The 17273-nt window shown below is 41.3% G+C and overlaps 1 protein-coding gene across 1 annotated transcript; it reads left to right on the top strand.

Annotated features, from left to right (window-relative positions):
* Nucleotides 1–1435: 1435 nt before the first annotated feature.
* Nucleotides 1436–13122, top strand: GNGT2 (G protein subunit gamma transducin 2). The gene is made up of 2 exons (XM_083147326.1): nt 1436–1834; nt 11296–13122. Exons 1-2 carry the CDS (start codon nt 1751–1753, stop codon nt 11419–11421), a joined length of 210 nt encoding a protein of 69 aa, XP_083003452.1. The 5' UTR covers nt 1436–1750; the 3' UTR covers nt 11422–13122.
* The last annotated feature ends 4151 nt before the right edge of the window (nt 13123–17273 follow it).

The following is a 17273-nucleotide window of genomic DNA, read 5'->3' as shown; positions in this document are numbered from 1 at the left end:
TGTATCATTTGCAACTCCCGGGGAGCTACAAGGTGGAGGGAGCAGGGGGGCAAGGGACATCCTGGTGGCGGGTGGAGGACGCTGCGAGGTGGCTGGGGGCGCTGCTAGTAGCCCAGAGGCAGCGGATGCTGCGGGGGACACAGGCGGCAGTAACGTAGAGGCAGGCAGGGGGAGCCGGGAGCTGTCAGTGCTGGAGAAAAAAAAAGCCCATACAATGAATGGGCGGCCTGTGATTGGCTGAGCGCTCTCTCAGCCAATTGCTGACTGGCTGAGAGAGCGCTCAGCCAATCACAGTCTGCCCATTCATTGTATGGGCTTTTTTTTTTCTCCAGCGCTGACAGCTCCCGGCTCCCCCTGCCTGCCTCTTCGTTACTGCCGCCTGTGTCCCCCGCAGCGTCCGCTGCCTCTGTGCTACTAGAAGCGTCCCCCGCCCCCCCTGCTCCCTCCACCGGACGGAGCATTGACAGCTCCCTGCTCCGGCTCCCCCTGCCCATCTCCCTCGCCAGCATCCGCCGCCTGTGTCCCCTGCCCGGCTGCACATAAGATTTAGCAAATCTTATGTGCAGCCGGTCCGACCTCCCGACTCTGACCCAATGCGCACGGGACTGCGCATTGGGTCCGACCGGGTGTCTATACCTGCGATTTGGCCCAATTTCACTGCCCGATCCATCTGAATCGGGTGAAATCGGGACCAAATCGCATAGTGTATGGGGGCCTTAAGAATCATTTGCATTAAACAAGTTGAAAGGTTTTATCTTCAATCCATATAGCTTTTCATTTAACATCATATGTCATAAAGTAATTTGAATGTTCTGATTGGCTACATGTTGCCTAGCTCCACCTACTTAGTATCCTGCTCCTCTATGATTATTATTTTGGAGAATAAAGGGAATTAAGACTCAGTCCTTCTACATATACATGTCACACTGGCAGTAATTTTTAAGTCATTAAGCAATTTGAGGATACATTTAAAGACATACATTTTTGCTGACAGTATGCTACTATGAGATTTCCCAGCTAACCATATTACTTAATCAGGAATGAATCCTGAATTCCTCACAAAGCATTTATGGCATGACCTAGTAATAATATTTTAATACAATGTTGTTCATCTAGTCAATGATCTGCTCATAGAACAAAATGTTTTTAATGCTGTTTTTTGCTAAAAGCAAAGAAACGGTAAAAAAAAAAAAAAACATATACCTAAAAAATAATTCTTTAATTTGTTTATCACATACATTACAATGCAAATGTGTGTATTAAACACCTTTCTCTTTGTGTTAGAAACTCATTTTCATTCTCTAGAACACATGTATAGTCTGCACAGAGCTATAAACAGGTTACACACTAAGCCCTTTATCAGATTAGGATTAAAGGGAAATCTTCCATCTGTGGTCTTCTAAAATGCAGGATCAGACATGAGAGGAGATGAGAAAGGGCCAGATCAGCATCCCCCATTCTTTCACACACATAAAGGCACAACTGAAACATGTTATGTGATCCAGAGCAAGGTGAACAGTAACATCCTTCAGTCCATATTCTTCTGGTCAAATTTCCTGAGTTCTCCGTGGACTCATGTTCTCCTGAAGACCATAATACGGCTGTAAAGATTCTGTGCTGTTGTGAACTTTGCTGCACATACATCTATTACAGTGCCGAGCTACAAAGATCTTTTTTTCAACATCACTCCTTACCTCTGACCTATCAGACGCTCTTTTTCGGTGTGGCATACAATATATAGAACTGTGAAATGGCTCAGGACATGACAGAGAAAGACCTTCTAAAGATGGAGGTGGAGCAGTTAAGGAAAGAGATCAAGACAGAGCGGATAATGGTAACGTGAATCAATATATAATTTATCGCTCCCACTGAATTATAACTCTGATCAGATTGATATGGCCAAATGTGATTCGGTGAGCTATTTTGAAACTGCCAAGATCTTGGTGAGTTAGTAGTCAAACAGTTGAAATGTTTAGGAAAGCAAACCAGGGTTGGTTTCGCTTAATAGATGTTGCCGCTTTAAATGTGACTTCTCCAAATCCTGCTCCTTAGTACATTTGACCCATACACTGTACTTATCAAAATTTTCACATAGAAAAAACATTTTTCTAGAAGCCCTTAGAATGTCTTAGCATGATTTATGGGGTGTTCACATGGTGTGATTTTGCTTGCGATTCGATTCGATTCGAATGGAATCGAATTGGGATTGAATCGAACGGCAAGCAAAACACATTACATTTGGACTGTATAGTACAGATTTGTATTATATAGTCTTGCCTGTACAGTCTATTTTTCTGTTCGATTTCAGCATCGAATGCAGCTGAAAACTACTCGATGTCCAGTCGATCTTGCTTATATAAGCAAAATCTAATAGAAAATACACCAAATCGAACCATGTGCACGGAACATTAGAATTTAGCATTGTGTGCCAGCAGTAAAACAATTGCATATGCTATGTCCATCAATGTGCATATAAGGAGAAAGCTGATCAAATATAAACTGTAATGTTCCTTGGTTACTGCTATTCAAAGCTTTTATTAAATCATCATTATAGAGTTATATTGTCCAGGCAGAGAATTTGTTTTCCTTTCATTTAAACCCGTCCTTGTAGATGAAACATTGAGCTGAGCTAATCTGTTGACAAAGCCAAAAGCAACAAAAATAATCAATTTTGCATGGACAATCACATAATTCAAGGATCTATCTTTTCTAGCCTATAAACAACAGGAAATGTACTTTATTTGATCAAAGACTACATTTATATTTACAAAACAAATTTGGCATTTTTTTTAACTTGGTATCTGTGAAATATTGGGCATTTGACAGCTGAAATACGTAGTTCTGAACACTGTTATACATTGAGAAATTGGGCTTACAGGACAAGTTATGCTTTGAATGTTGCTAGTATATATTTTTTCTTCGACAAGGAGGGGATATAATAAAAGTACAGTTATGGAACATTCTATTGGAAAACCCAAAAATTTTTTGTTATAAAAGATTATCCCTTAATTTCTACAAAAGCAGGTGAAACTTAACATACTTTTGTGTATATTGCTATTCATTATTGACGTAATAGATCCCTCTACGCTTTCCTTTAGCTCATTCTGCTGGAAGTCGTACAAGTGTGTACCCAATTCACGCATGCGCACTAGCAGTATCGAGTCAGCTAATAAAGTAGAAGTGATGGTGATTGTAATAAACATGCACTGGAGCACTTTTAATTGCTCCAGTAATTTTTTTATTCACTTTTGCTACTCGCAGTAAGTTGGATATTTAAAAAATGACCGGGGACCACCTCACCCCTGATAATGACTAGACCCAAATTGGCAGATGAATTAAGCCTGGTAAAGTGATAAAGCGGTGATAAAGTGGAAGGTGATAACCAGTGGAGACTCCAGAGTTGGGGTTGCAGTGCAGTCCAAAATTCAAATAGGGGAGTCACACCAACTGGTACTCCATATGCTGTCAAACATTGTTGGCTGGACATACTGGCATTTGCTTTGGTTCCCCATTTGGAATTTGGACTGGGCTGCTGCCCCACCTCTGGAGTCACCACTGGTGAACACCCACCAGCCAATCAACTCCTAGCATTTTTAAAACATAGCTGATTGGTTGGTGTGTTATTAACCTTCTACTTTATCACCATTATCACCTTACCAGGATTAGAACATCTGCCCCAATGTTTTATTTCAACAGTAAATATTGAAACTAGACAAATTTACTAAGAAGGCAAATTACAGCCGATCCCGTGTAAGAACAGGTAAGACCGGGATTGGCCGTAATCATCTGAAAATACAAATGGAGAATACAGCAAATTTACAAAGCTGCTTTATTCTTCAGATGTGTATTTTCCGATAGTGAGTACATTCGTATTTGGCTGCTGAGTTTACCGTCATCCAAATACGGACAAGGCTGAAACATCACACAGAACAGTCAGGTCCATGCAATGCTTCTCTGTGTAAAAAAATAAATAAATAGAAAAATAAATGAATAAGTACAAAAATAGTGCAGGGCTCCCCCACCAGGCTAAAACCAGCCCAGGGCTCTTAGAGCTCTTAGCCTGGTCCTGGCCCCCCCCCAAAAAAAAGGTGTAGAGGTCCCCCATATTTCAGAAACCAGCACTGGGCTCAAACAGCCAGTGGTGTCATGCCAATGCTAGGAGACACTTTTTACATAAGGTCCCCTGACCAAAGCATGGTCACCCTTACTGATCAACCCAGGCCGGGTCCCTGGGGGAATGGGAACCCCCACAATAAATGAGTTCCCAATCCAGGGGAAGCCCGGGGCTGTCCCCGCTGATGGAGTGAAAAGTGTAAAAAATAGAATAAAGTATTAGGTTCTGTTGTGGAACAAGAAGTCCCAGCTAGCCTCCCCCGCATGCAGGGACTTGAAAAATGACAAGTCCCTGCATGTGGGGCATTAATGTGCCCACTGGTTCTTGTAGTTCCACAACCGAACCAATACTTAAATAAAACACACATGCACTGTAACAAAGTATATACAGCTCAAACATACATACTCACCTATAGGGATCTCTTTAGGCCTGCCCTCTTCTCCCGTAAAATAATCCATAGAGTAACTGTAAAAAAAATTATACTCACCATCATTCCGGCATAGATTGTGTCTGCTTTGTTCCAGTAGCATTCATGACTGTGACATAGAAAAAAATAAACCAAATGCACAACTCCAAGGGACAGAGGAGCTGCTAGTGTTTTCACACTGGCAGCCCCTCCCAGAGAATGAGGGAATACCCTCTGACATCAGTCACTGGCTCTTCCCTCAGCTAATCAGGAGTGGGGCCCGGTAGAGCTCCACGCTTCATTGGCCTATGTTATGAATTTAACATGGGCTTCAATGTAGCAATCAGAGCTCCCCAGAGCCTGCTCCTGATTGGCTGATGGAAGAGCCGGTGACTGACATCACTGGGGATTTTCTCATTCTCGGGGTAGGGCTGCAAATGTCAACACAGTTGGTGCTCCTCAGTCCACTGGAGGGCGGCAGTTCGCCCCCCGCCCCCCGCATGGAGGTGAGCGTAGGTGCTGGAGCGGGCAGGGGTTTCCGTGCCACGGGGGTACCTGCGGCGCTGTGTATAAAGCTGACGGCGGGGTCCTTGCAGTGAATAGGAAATAACTTGCGCTATGCGGTGACGCGGGAAGCACTGCTGGGTTTGAAAACACTGGCCACACGCTGATTGGCTGAGATTCAGCCAATCAGCGTGTGGCCAGTGTTTTCAAAATCAGAAGCGCATCCCGCGCCTCCGCATAGCACGGCAGATAGCGCTAGTTAATTCTTAATCACTGCAGGGACGCCGCCGCCAGCTTTATACAAAGTGCCGCAGGTACCCCCGTGGCACGGACGGACACCCCTGCACGCTGCTGTCAGATGCCGGCATGGACCCCCCTGCCCGCTCCACAGCAGGTACCCCCCTGGGCACCGGGGCACCCGCACCCCGACTCGCCTGCGGCGCTCCGGTGCCTTGCACCGGCCCTGCCCAGAGCCAGACATGTTTGCAGCAAGATTTAATTCTAGCTGGTGAGCTATATATAGCCAACAATTTCACCTGATTTCTCTGCCCAATACTCCAGAATCAGGTGAAATCGGGCCCAAATCATGTAGTGTATGGGGGCCTTAAGTTATATATGTAATTTAAAGTGAAGGTTAAGGAATGAATGTTGCGTGCATGTGTGGGTTGTAGGAGTAAATAAAACATAATGTATATGCATGAATGTTAGTTGTTGGTGCAGTAAAACATCACACATATCATTATGGTAGCAAGTCATGTAAATAAATAGGAACATATTAAGTATTCACATTATTTACAGCATGCAAATAAACAACAAAAAGATTACTAAAATACACATTGGGGGACACATAGATAGTGATAAAATTTCCACATTACTACACATTAAATAGACATGTAATGTGGGTTCAATTGTAGACAAATTAAGGGAGACAAATTAGGTAATCATAAGCAAAACAAACATCACACTTAGGATAATTGGGAAATTGTTAGAAGGCAAATTCAAAGGGAATTCCCTTTGAAGTTGCCTTCTAGCAATTTCCCAATTATCCAAATAATTGCTGGTCCATACAAGTGACGCGTACGCTACCGTGCTTGGCCATACGCTACCGATTATGATCGGAGCAGCGCGCTGTCTCTGATTGCTAAGGTTAAGAACCGTCCGTGCACAGCTGTGTACGCTCATATGAGCGCCACTCCCCATTGTTGCTTTCTGTGACCGTCCGTGTGCGGATGTTCTGTGGGCGGACTCACGCTCACCGAAAGAATGCGGGATCTGGTCGGACGGTCCGTACGTACGCCCGTCCGACCGCACACACCAGAATAAGGCCCTAAATCCAGCACCCTACTGACTTCCTCATAGAAGCTAATTAAATTATTCTGACATGATCTAGTTTTGACGAACCCATGCTGAGCCTTACTTATCAACTTCTCCCTTGTTACTGTCCCCGAGTTTATTGATTCATCGAATATCAGATATAATGGTTGTGCTATGACAGAACTCAATTATTTTAGTATCCTAGGGTGTATTTCGTCTGGGCCAGGAGATTTGTTACTATTCAGGTTCTGTAATCTATTTTTGACTATTTCCTCACTCAAACATACAGTTTGGGAGCAATCAAGACCCGAGCATTTAATCTGAGGGAAATCTTCTGAAGACCTTGTAAATACAGAAGAAAAAAAATCCCTTGAATAATTCCGCTTTCACTTTTCCTTCTATTACCAGGGTACCCTGATTATTTTTTAGTGGGCCAATATTTTCCTTCCTTATCCGTTTCCCGTTTAAATAACTGTGGATTTTTTTGGAGATTAGATTTGCTATCTGTGGCTATTTTACATTCAGGGTAATATTTAATAGGATGAGAGATTCAGAAAGTGAGAGATTTGGTAAGAAATCTCCAGGTTTTTTTTAAAGCGGCAATCATTTACACTGCAAAACCAGTTTGATTTTGAAGTGTAAATGATTACCGCTTTTAAAAAAACTGGAGATCTCTTACCAAATCTCTCACTTTCTGAATCTCTCATCCTATTACAATTCACCCACAGTCTCTTCCACCAAAACCTTTATCATCAATCTCCTCATTTATGATTGGAAGTAGTCCTTCTACATCCAATTTACAAAGGCTAGCTAACTCCTCCCCTATCAAGGATTCTCAATCATTGCACTCTAGGGCTGCTGCTGCTGAGAGCATATATTCATCCTAGAAAAGGACCAAGAAGACTAGTAGTTTCCAACACTTGGCTGTTAAACAATCATTTGCAAGAGGAAACAAGTAAGAAAGCTTCCATCAATTGCCCAGCAGATCACTGACGCCATGACAACTATGCTAATATTAGATCTGCATCCAATATTTGCCACCAATACATCTAAATATAAATAGTTAATTGAGGTCTAGTGTCCCCGCTATCAAATTCTATCTATATTCCATTTTAACAGAACAAAAATTCCTCACCTTTATCGCAAGGTTAAACAAATTAATTCCTGGCCTGTGAAATACTATTGTTACAGTATTTTGCCAAATATTTGTGGACAATGATCTAACTAAATATTACATTACTGTGAAAGTTCATTGATTGGGAGTATAACCTTCAGCAGCAGTATATAACACACAACACCAGCTATTTCACAGGCAAGCTTCTCTCTGTATCACCATCTCCTCTAAGAGCTGTGTCATCCTTAGCCGTGAATGGGGGGCTTAGTAATATTTTGCCTACTCTCTTCTGTCAGGGGTGGGTTTGAGTACTACACTGCACTACTGCATCCTCCAGTGTCTACTTGAAAAGAGTGTTAAGCACATCCAGAAACCTTGTCAGTGATTGGCATAGGATGCTATTGTCTAAAAATGGGAAAAATTGATGTTCAATGAAAATGAACAACAAATTCTATTAGCAAGATCTGTGCCGCCGATTATGACAAAACACAGAATCTTTTTTATGATTGATTTCAGTGGAGATAAGCTAATAGTGTGTAATGATATTAACAATGATAAGAGTGAAGATAAAAATGTTTTTTTTTTTTTTTTTCAACTGTAGGGAAAGAATAACAATACTGTAAGCTGCCTTAGTCCCATTGGTAGCTTGTGTCCTGGGGGCCCATACAAACCAAACCCTTCAGTCACAAAAGTGTCAGTCCCTGTTGTTGAATAGCTGGTTTGTTAAACTGCATGTTCTAAATTTTTTAATAAGGGTGTCTGGGAGGAAGATTCCAGCTTGTACCACTTTTCATCATGGGCTGTATTTTGGGGGGCATTGGTGATGTTCTTTTTTGAATAGACAAACATTTTTATTGTTTATTATTGTAATCCATTTCTAATTTGCATCACATTTTTAAACAGAATTAACTGCTGTGTTGGTGGTCTTGGTAAAGCTAAATACAGGCATCTGTGCACGTATCTAGTGGTAGTGTCATATGCCAGTCAGAGCCGGCCTTATCCAATTTGAAGCCCTAGGCAAGATTTTTGTTGGCGCCCCCTAGCAGATGATTCCACCACCAAAGTTAGTGTTCAGACAACAAAAATAACAAGCTGGTTTATGACAATTTTTTATTGTTAAAGAAACAGGTGCTAAACGCACAATATATATATATATATATATATATATATATATATATATATATCTTGCTTGTTTTCTGTGATCCTCGTGGTTTAACCCCCTCGCCAGCCGCATTGAATACGGCCCTATCTGCTAGCTTCTCTAGACACTCCATGACCACTAACCATTCTAAAGCTCAGTAATATACAATTATAGTTAGAAATAGCCAAGCAGGAGATAATTGGGTAAATTCAATGGGACATTTTTAATGCGGCCGGCAAGGGGGTTAAACGGCGAAGGTTATGTGCCCATGCCACACACCGTAATGCCCATTCCACATAATGCCACACACCGTAATGCCCACTCCGCATAATGCCACATACCGTAATGCCCATTCCACATAATGCCACACACCGTAATGCCCTTTAAACATGCCACCCACCGTAATACCCATTACACATCATGCCATCCACCGTAATGTCCAGTACTAATTATACCACACAACGTAATGCCTACTACACTACACACTACCCATTATTCTGCCCCTCTCTCAATCTGATTATTTTTTGCTCCATCCACTGAAAGAGTTAACTTACTTGTCTTGGAGCTGCAGTTGGTGGCTCCTTCAGTCCTCCTGCAGTCATTCTCACTTCAGCCAGCACCGATTCTCACAGGCAACACCAGGCAAACATCACGTTGTCTTACATGATATCCCCACAGAGGCAAAACTAGGGTTGATGGCACCAGGGGGGAATCCATGGCCACACAATAGTACCCCTAATTCAAATTATGCCACACAGTAGTGCAACTTTATTCACATTATATCATGCAATGGTGTCCCTTATTCACTTTACATCACACAGTAGTACCACTTTACTTTATATACATTGCTCCTCACATTATTCACATTATACCCTTAGAAAAAAATCCTGAAAAAATATTTTATTTTAAGCACCTCCATGGCCACACTGTAACCCAGCACAAATCAGTGTGTGCTGGGCAGAGGAGAAGAGCTGCAGCTGCTGCTGTCACTTAAGGGGAGGGGGCCTGGGGCCCCTACTGACCCCTTTCATCACACTTTGGCCTAAGTAATTTGTACCCCCTACCTCTTTCTCTTGACACCCCTGATAATACCACACAGTAATGCCCCTTACACATGACACACATTATTAATTTCCTAATAAACATAATGCCCCTTACACATTATGCCAACCTTTATTAATGCCCTTCATACACATAATGACACACATAATGCCCCTTACACATATGTTGCACATTATTAAAACCCTTATACACATGACACACATAATGCCCATTACACATACTGTATGTTGCACATTATTAATGCATTTATACATGACACACATAATGCCCCTTACACATATGCCGAACACTATTGCACAACCAACCCACCTGCAGACAGCACTCGCACAGCCACTAACACTGTGACCGCGGCCTCGGCTTGCATACAGATGTTTCCTTTTGCCTCAATAGGCCATGCAGCGCCTGGCCAGTTCTGCTAACATTTGGTGCCTTTTTTTTCTGAAAATTCATCTTATTTGCATTGTTATGTGACCAGGACACACAAGGAGCTTCCATGATTAAAATGATATGCGGCATGGCTATATTCTGTGTGCGACTGTGGCTGTACCTGCATACGGAATGCTATGTTACAGTGATTTCCATGAATACACTATTTCATATGCAGATACAGCCTCACTCACACACAGAATATAGGCATGCTGCATATCATTTTAATCAGCAGAAGCTCCTGGTGCCCCTAGGCATTCCAAACGCCATAGGCATTTGCCTAGTTTGCCTATGCCTAGGGCCGGCTCTGATGACATTGTTTATTGTGAGAATGCTCTAGCACAAAAGACAGCAGTCTTCAAGAACTGTAACATACTGTGTCCAACATTGTATCTACAGGGATAGGTATATATTTGCAATGCGAATAGCACCTATTCTTCACACTGACTTATCACTAGGGTTAATCTGTCAAGTAGATACAGGGACACTGGTTTCTTTATTTCTGAATTGGTGGGTATGTGTAATGTACTAAAATAGAATCTGTATTTTCACTTAATTACTTAGATGGAATCTAAACTTGATAGATTGAATTTGCTTTTTTTAAGGGATTTTACTCATAGTGTATAATAAATATTTGACTCAGATTAACTGCTTGCAAAGGGTTAAATGTACACTCTATGATACTGAATGCAAACATGTCTCAGAAGATCAATATGAAATATGAAAATATTGACCAGATTTTAATATTGGCTACGCCTATAATAAATAAATGTAAAAAAATCAAAATTTTTCAAAACTTTACCTTGAAGCATACTTCAGTTCCTGCTAGATACCTCACTATGAACTCAACATACAGTATAAAAAATAGTTGGTTGACACTGGTACTGTACATGTAAAAAAAAGGTACTTTTGGAACAAATGCCAATTAAAATTCATGCAGGTGGTTTATATGTAATTTAAAGTTAGAACATGTCAAGTCAAAATGATAGGGCCACTTTACACAGTAGAAGCAGCCAGTTTATGGTTTAATGTAATATTAATGAGAATGGAGCCCATCAGCTCACTTGAGGTCATTGACGCCGCTTATGATAATTATTAGAACCAAATAATATTCATGAGACAATGGCTGCACACTTGTAATAGAGCTATGTTTCTCCCAGATGTTCATATTACTTGATATTTTGATATATATTTATATATATATTTCTTTCTAGGTTTCTAAATCTGTCCAAGAAATGAAGAACTATGTTGAGTCTTTAGCGACAGAAGATCCCTTGCTGAAAGGAGTACCAGAAGATAAAAACCCATTCAAAGAGAAGGGTGGCTGTTCTGTGTCCTGACATATGCTACACCTTATTCTATGGAGCCATGCATGAATTAGAATGTATTATTTCACTCACTGTAACAAGTTAGAATATGTGGGTACACTCCTTGTGTATTGTTAGATTTTAAGCAATTACAATAAATTGTATCTATGATTACAAATTTTAGAATCCACTGTACAGTCAATATAATGCATTTGTTGTTGGAGATTTAAATAAGACAGAACTCAGGAAAGCGTGCTTAAATTCTTTGGCCCTTATTCAGATCTGATCGCAGTACAAATTTGTTCTTAAAATGGGCAAAACCATATGCACTGCAGGTGGGGCAGATGTAACATGTGCAGAGAGAGTTACATTTAGGTGGGGTGTGTTGAAACTGAAATCTAAATTGCAGTGGAAAAATAATGCAGCCAGTATTTACCCTGCAGAGAAACAAAAGAACTCACATAAATCTCACTATCTCTATACATGTTACATCTGCCCCACCTGCAGTGCCCGTTTATTATTTATTTATTTATTTATTAATTAACAGTTTCTTATATAGCGCATACATATTACGCAATGCTTTACAGAGAATATTTGAACATTCACATCAGACCCTGCCCCAGTCGAGCTTACAATCTATATTCCCTACCACATGTACACGCACACACAGACATTCTAGGGTTAATTTGTTGGGAGCCAATTAACCTACCAGTATATTTTTGGAATGTGGGAGGAAACCGGAGGAAACCGGAGGAAACCCACGCAAGTACGGGGAGAATATACAAACTACGCACAGTTAGAGCCATGGTAGGAATCTAACCCATGACCCCAGTGCTGTGAGGCAGTAATGCTAACCATTACACATCCGTATTGCTCATAGTTTTGCCCATCTTGAAAACCAATTTGTACTGTGATCAGATCTGAATAAGGGCCTTTATGTAGCATCAAAGTCAATCTAACCCAGTTCAAGTGAACTTAAATGCACACATAACTCATGATTATATTAAAAAAAATAGAATAAATCTGTTAGGTTAGGAATGGGAGAAAGGGCGCGGCTATGGTGCACCAGGAGACCGTGTTGAATTTGAAATTAATTTAATATCACAGTTGCTTATATCTGGGGCAGCACAGTCCTAAGTGCTGTGAGGCAGTACGGTTAAGCATTACTCCAATGGTTAGCATTACTGCCTCACTGCACTGAGGTCATCCGTTCGATTACAACCATTGCCCTAATGGTGTGGAGTTTGTATATTCTCCCTATGCTTGTGTGGTTTTCCTCCAGTTACTCTGGATTCTTTTCACAATCCAAAAATATACAGGTGGGTTAATTGGCTTTCAGCAACAAGTAACCGTAGTCTGAATGCTGTATGTGTGCATATGGTAGGGAATAAAGATTGTAAGCAGGGACTGATTTGAATGGCCACATAGTCTCTGTTAAGGGTTAGGAATATATGTATGCTATATAAATAACTGGCAATAAATAAGTAATATCTGTGTGTGAAAGTCTATATATGAAGCTCAATGTAACTTCACATGGAAAAAGTAATGGCCATAGAGCTATGTATTCAGATTCAGAAATTCAGTTGGAAACAGATACTGTATATACTGTACCAAATGAATTAGCACAGTGCTCTTGCTCAACTCCATACACACTGTAACCCCAATATTTAGCTTATTCCTTGACTTTTGCCTTGATAAATGGACACAGACTAATACAATGGAAAACCCTGATAAATGACAGTGGCTGTTCCAGGCGTGTGCTCACCGGGGACTGATGTTTTAGCACTTTGCAGGGCCGGACTGGCAAATGCCAGAAGGGCCGATGGCCTTGTGGGACGGTTTTGTGCCTACTAATCACAGCGCGGTAATTACAGATTGACATAATGACGCCACAGCGTCATGTTCCAACAGTGTCTGAGCCGCGCCAGTGGGGGTAGCTGAGGGGCCGGCCGTGGGTGTGAGAAAATGAAAGGTCCCACGGAGGAGACAGAGAGAGCCGACGCTCCCCGCTCTGCATCCTCTCTCATTTCTGATGTCCTGCTGGTCTGAGCTGCACTACCTGTCACAGTGGGTATGACAGGCTGCAGCACCGGAAGCCTTACACACTTACAGAGCTGATCTGTACCTCCCAAGATGTCCTCACAGGCTTGCAGTAATAACTGCATGGTCTGCCTGCTGCTTGATGAATTTCTCTTCCTGCTACTAGGCACGGAAGTTTTCACCCTGCACTCCGATTGCAAGCCCCCTATAGTGCACTATATATGCATGAAATGGACCTGATGAAAAGACCTCACCGTCTTGAAACGTTGCCCGATGTTTTATCCTTTTGCATATATATATAGTGTTGTGTGTGGCAGCACTCTTTGGCTTTATGAAGATGGAATAAAACACCTGACACAGGTCTGTTCTATACACCTGGGACCATGCCCCATTTCCGGGGGAGGGACTCCGCTTGCTATCACGTTGTTTTGGCGTTCATATAAGGTCAGTGGGTGATCCTGTTTTGATGTTCTTGATAAAAATCATCGGTACTGGAGCAACAGCAGCAACAGGTCATAGGTTTTTATACTGCTGGAGCACACAGGGAACTGAACAGTTGTTCAATTTGGAATGCTGGGAGCCTTGCTTATATCCACCTTGCTCAGATGTGATTGGCAGCGATGATTCAGTGTGGAATCGGCGTGGGATGCCAATCGGGGACCAGAGGGACACAGAGAACATTGCGCCATGGATTGCAGCTGAAGGAAACACAAAGTGCGGACAGGAAGCACCCACGCAAGCAATGGTAAGGGCCGCGGCCACAGATGGCGATTCCTGACACAGTGCAAATTTATTAATTTATTTATTTACAGTTTCTTATATAGCGCAGCAGATTCTGTTGCGCTTTACAATAGTAGACAGTGATAAAACAAAGTGGTTAACAACAGAGAGACTTGGAGGTAAGAGGGCCCTGCTGCAAGCTTACAATCTATAGGGATAATATAAGGGAAACACAAGGACAGGCACCAGTAATAGCATAGCAGTCACACCAAGTTACAAGTCCAGAAGAAAAGCTATATAATACATAAGTGCCTCGGAGGGTTATGCATGTAGAACTTAAATATGACAGGCTTGCCTGAAGAGGTGAGTTTTCAGGGAACACTTGAAAGTTTGGAGACTAGCAGATAGTCTTATTGTGCGTGGAAGGGCATTCCATAGGATGGGAGCAGCCTGATGAAAGTCCTGTAATAGTGAATGGGAGCTAGTGATCCGTGCAGAAGAGAGACGCAGATCTTGTGCAGAGCGGAGTGGTCAAGATGGGAGATATTTTGTGATAAGTAAGGAGATATATGCTGGTGCAGTATGGTTAATAGCTTTATATGTGAGTAGAAGTGTTTTATGTTGAATAATGTAAGATACAGGCAACCAATGGAGGGACTGGCAGATCGGAACAGAAGACGATGAGCGTCTTGCAAGGAAGATCAGCCTATTGAGAAGAGAAAAGGTGAATCAGTTAGACTGGGATGCACTCCTGTTCCACCATACATTTAATAACGTGGTACCTAAATAAAGGTGTATATTTTATTTTATTCTCGTTTATTATTATTTTAAAATATTTTGAAGTTTATTATATATGAACTTTAATACACTAGCAGGTCATTATTCTGTGTTAGTATTGTATAGTGCAAAAAACAGTAATGTAAGACCTTGTAGGTAAGTAGCGAAAATATTAAAACAAGATATAGATATAAAGAGAAAAAGAAATATTAAAGATTAAAAATAACTCTGTGAATTTGTAGCTGGATGTGATACTTCAGTTACTGCTTCTGCTCCGCAGTTATGCTAGTAACTCTGTTTAAGTGCCTGGAATGTTACTTTTATTTGTAATAGTGATGTTCTAGCTGTCTGTTACAAATGTTGCTGAAAATGTTGCCTTCTGCCTTGTTGTGATCTACTTATGAATTGTGTCTTAATTCCGTGTCTTAGTGTCACAACTGCATGGTGTCTAGTCGTTTGATTCCATTTTATTTTATTTTAAACACGACAGTCGATGAAAAGGATCCCTTGGATCTCTCAGATAAATAACCGTATTCTGGGCGTGGGCTGCCGCTCCAAATACAGTGGGGCACGCAGCGTGGATGGTATAAAGATAGATGTGTGGAGATGGAGTAATTCTTCCCAACAAGGCAGAAGGCAACATTTTCAGCAACATTTGTAACAGACAGCTAGAACATCACTATTACAAATAAAAGTAACATTCCAGGCACTTAAACAGAGTTACTAGCATAACTGCGGAGCAGAAGCAGTAACTGAAGTATCACATCCAGCTACAAATTCACAGAGTTATTTTTAATCTTTAATATTTCTTTTTCTCTTTATATCTATATCTTGTTTTAATATTTTCGCTACTTACCTACAAGGTCTTACATTACTGTTTTTTGCACTATACAATACTAACACAGAATAATGACCTGCTAGTGTATTAAAGTTCATATATAATAAACTTCAAAATATTTTAAAATAATAATAAACGAGAATAAAATAAAATATACACCTTTATTTAGGTACCACGTTATTAAATGTATGGTGGAACAGGAGTGCATCCCAGTCTAACTGATTCACCTTTTCTCTTCTCAATTTACTGTACTAATTTTTGAATCAGGGGATCAGCACCCTAACTTGCTGGGAAAGGTATTTGTATAAAATTCCCAGCTAGTAAAAACATATTGTTTCCACCCAAAGAATATATCAGTCACAAGCATCCTATGGTGCGGGTCTTTCCACCCTCTCTCCTCTCGCAAGGAAGATCAGCCTAGCAGCAGCATTTAAAATGGATTGCAGTGGTGAGAGTCTGTTCTTGGGAAGACCAGTTAGAAGACTATTGCAATAATCAATGCAGGATATAATGAGTGCATGGATAAGAAGATTTAGTGGTGTCTTGTGTGAGATACGGTCGTATTTTGGATATGTTTTTTAGATGCATGTAACATGATTTGGAGACAGATTGAATGTGCAGAAGAAAAGACAGTTCAGAGTTGAGGATGACCCCTAAGCAACAAGCTTGTGGGGTAGGGTAGATTGTTGAGTTGTCAACAGCGAAGGAGATATCAGGATGGTAACTGTTCTTAGTTGGCGGGAATATAAGTAATTCCATTTTGGAAATATTGAGTTTGAGTTGGTGAGAAGACATCCAAGATGAGATGGCAGAGAGACATTCAGGTGGTGACAACTCTGGGGTTTATAGATAGATTTGAGTATCATAGGCATACAAGTGATACTGAAATCCGAAAGAGCAGATTAGTTTGCCAAGAGAGGAAGTATAGATTGAGAAAAGCAGAGGACCTAAGACTGAGCCTTGCGGAACTCCGACTGACAGAGGTAACGAAGAGGAAGTAGAGTCAGAGAAGCGAACACTGAAAGAGCGATCAGATAGGTAAGATGTGAACCAGGAAAGGGCTGTATCATTAAGACCTAGGGAGTGTAGTGTTTGTAGGAGAAGAGTGTGATCCACAGTGTCAAACGCAGCAGAAAGATCTAGAAGAATAAGTAGGGAGTAATGGCCTTTAGACTTAGCAGTTACCAGATCATTCACCACTTTAGTCAGTGCTGTCTCAGTGGAGTGTTGGGAGCGAAAGCCTGATTGAAGCGGGTCTAAAAGGGTGTGAGAGTTAAGAAAGTTTGTAAGGCGAGAGTAGACATGTCTCTCCAGTAGCTTGGAGAGGCATGGGAGCTGAGAGATAGGACGATAGATAGAGAGAGAGTTAGGGTCAGAATTGTGTTTTTTTTAAGAATGGGAGTAATCACTGCATGTTTGAGCAGAGAAGGAAATGTACCAGTAGCAAGAGAGAGATTGCAGATTTTAGATAAGGTTGGAATAAGCACAGGAGATAGATTTTTAATGACTT

The sequence above is a fragment of the Crinia signifera genome, chromosome 6 (genome assembly GCF_055691185.1).
Source record: "Crinia signifera chromosome 6, ASM5569118v1, whole genome shotgun sequence".
Taxonomy (NCBI): Eukaryota; Metazoa; Chordata; class Amphibia; order Anura; family Myobatrachidae; genus Crinia; species Crinia signifera.
Note: the sequence above shows the minus strand (reverse complement) of the source record. Positions and strands in the feature narration are given on the sequence as shown.

What these genes read in the sequence shown, in the direction of transcription:
- GNGT2 (XM_083147326.1), top strand. Translation starts at nt 1,751, where the DNA reads ATGGCTCAGGACATGACAGAGAAAGACCTTCTAAAGATGGAGGTGGAG. An exon ending in TCAAGACAGAGCGGATAATG is followed by an intron (nt 1,835 to 11,295) that starts GTAACGTGAATC and finishes ATTTCTTTCTAG; the next exon opens with GTTTCTAAATCTGTCCAAGA.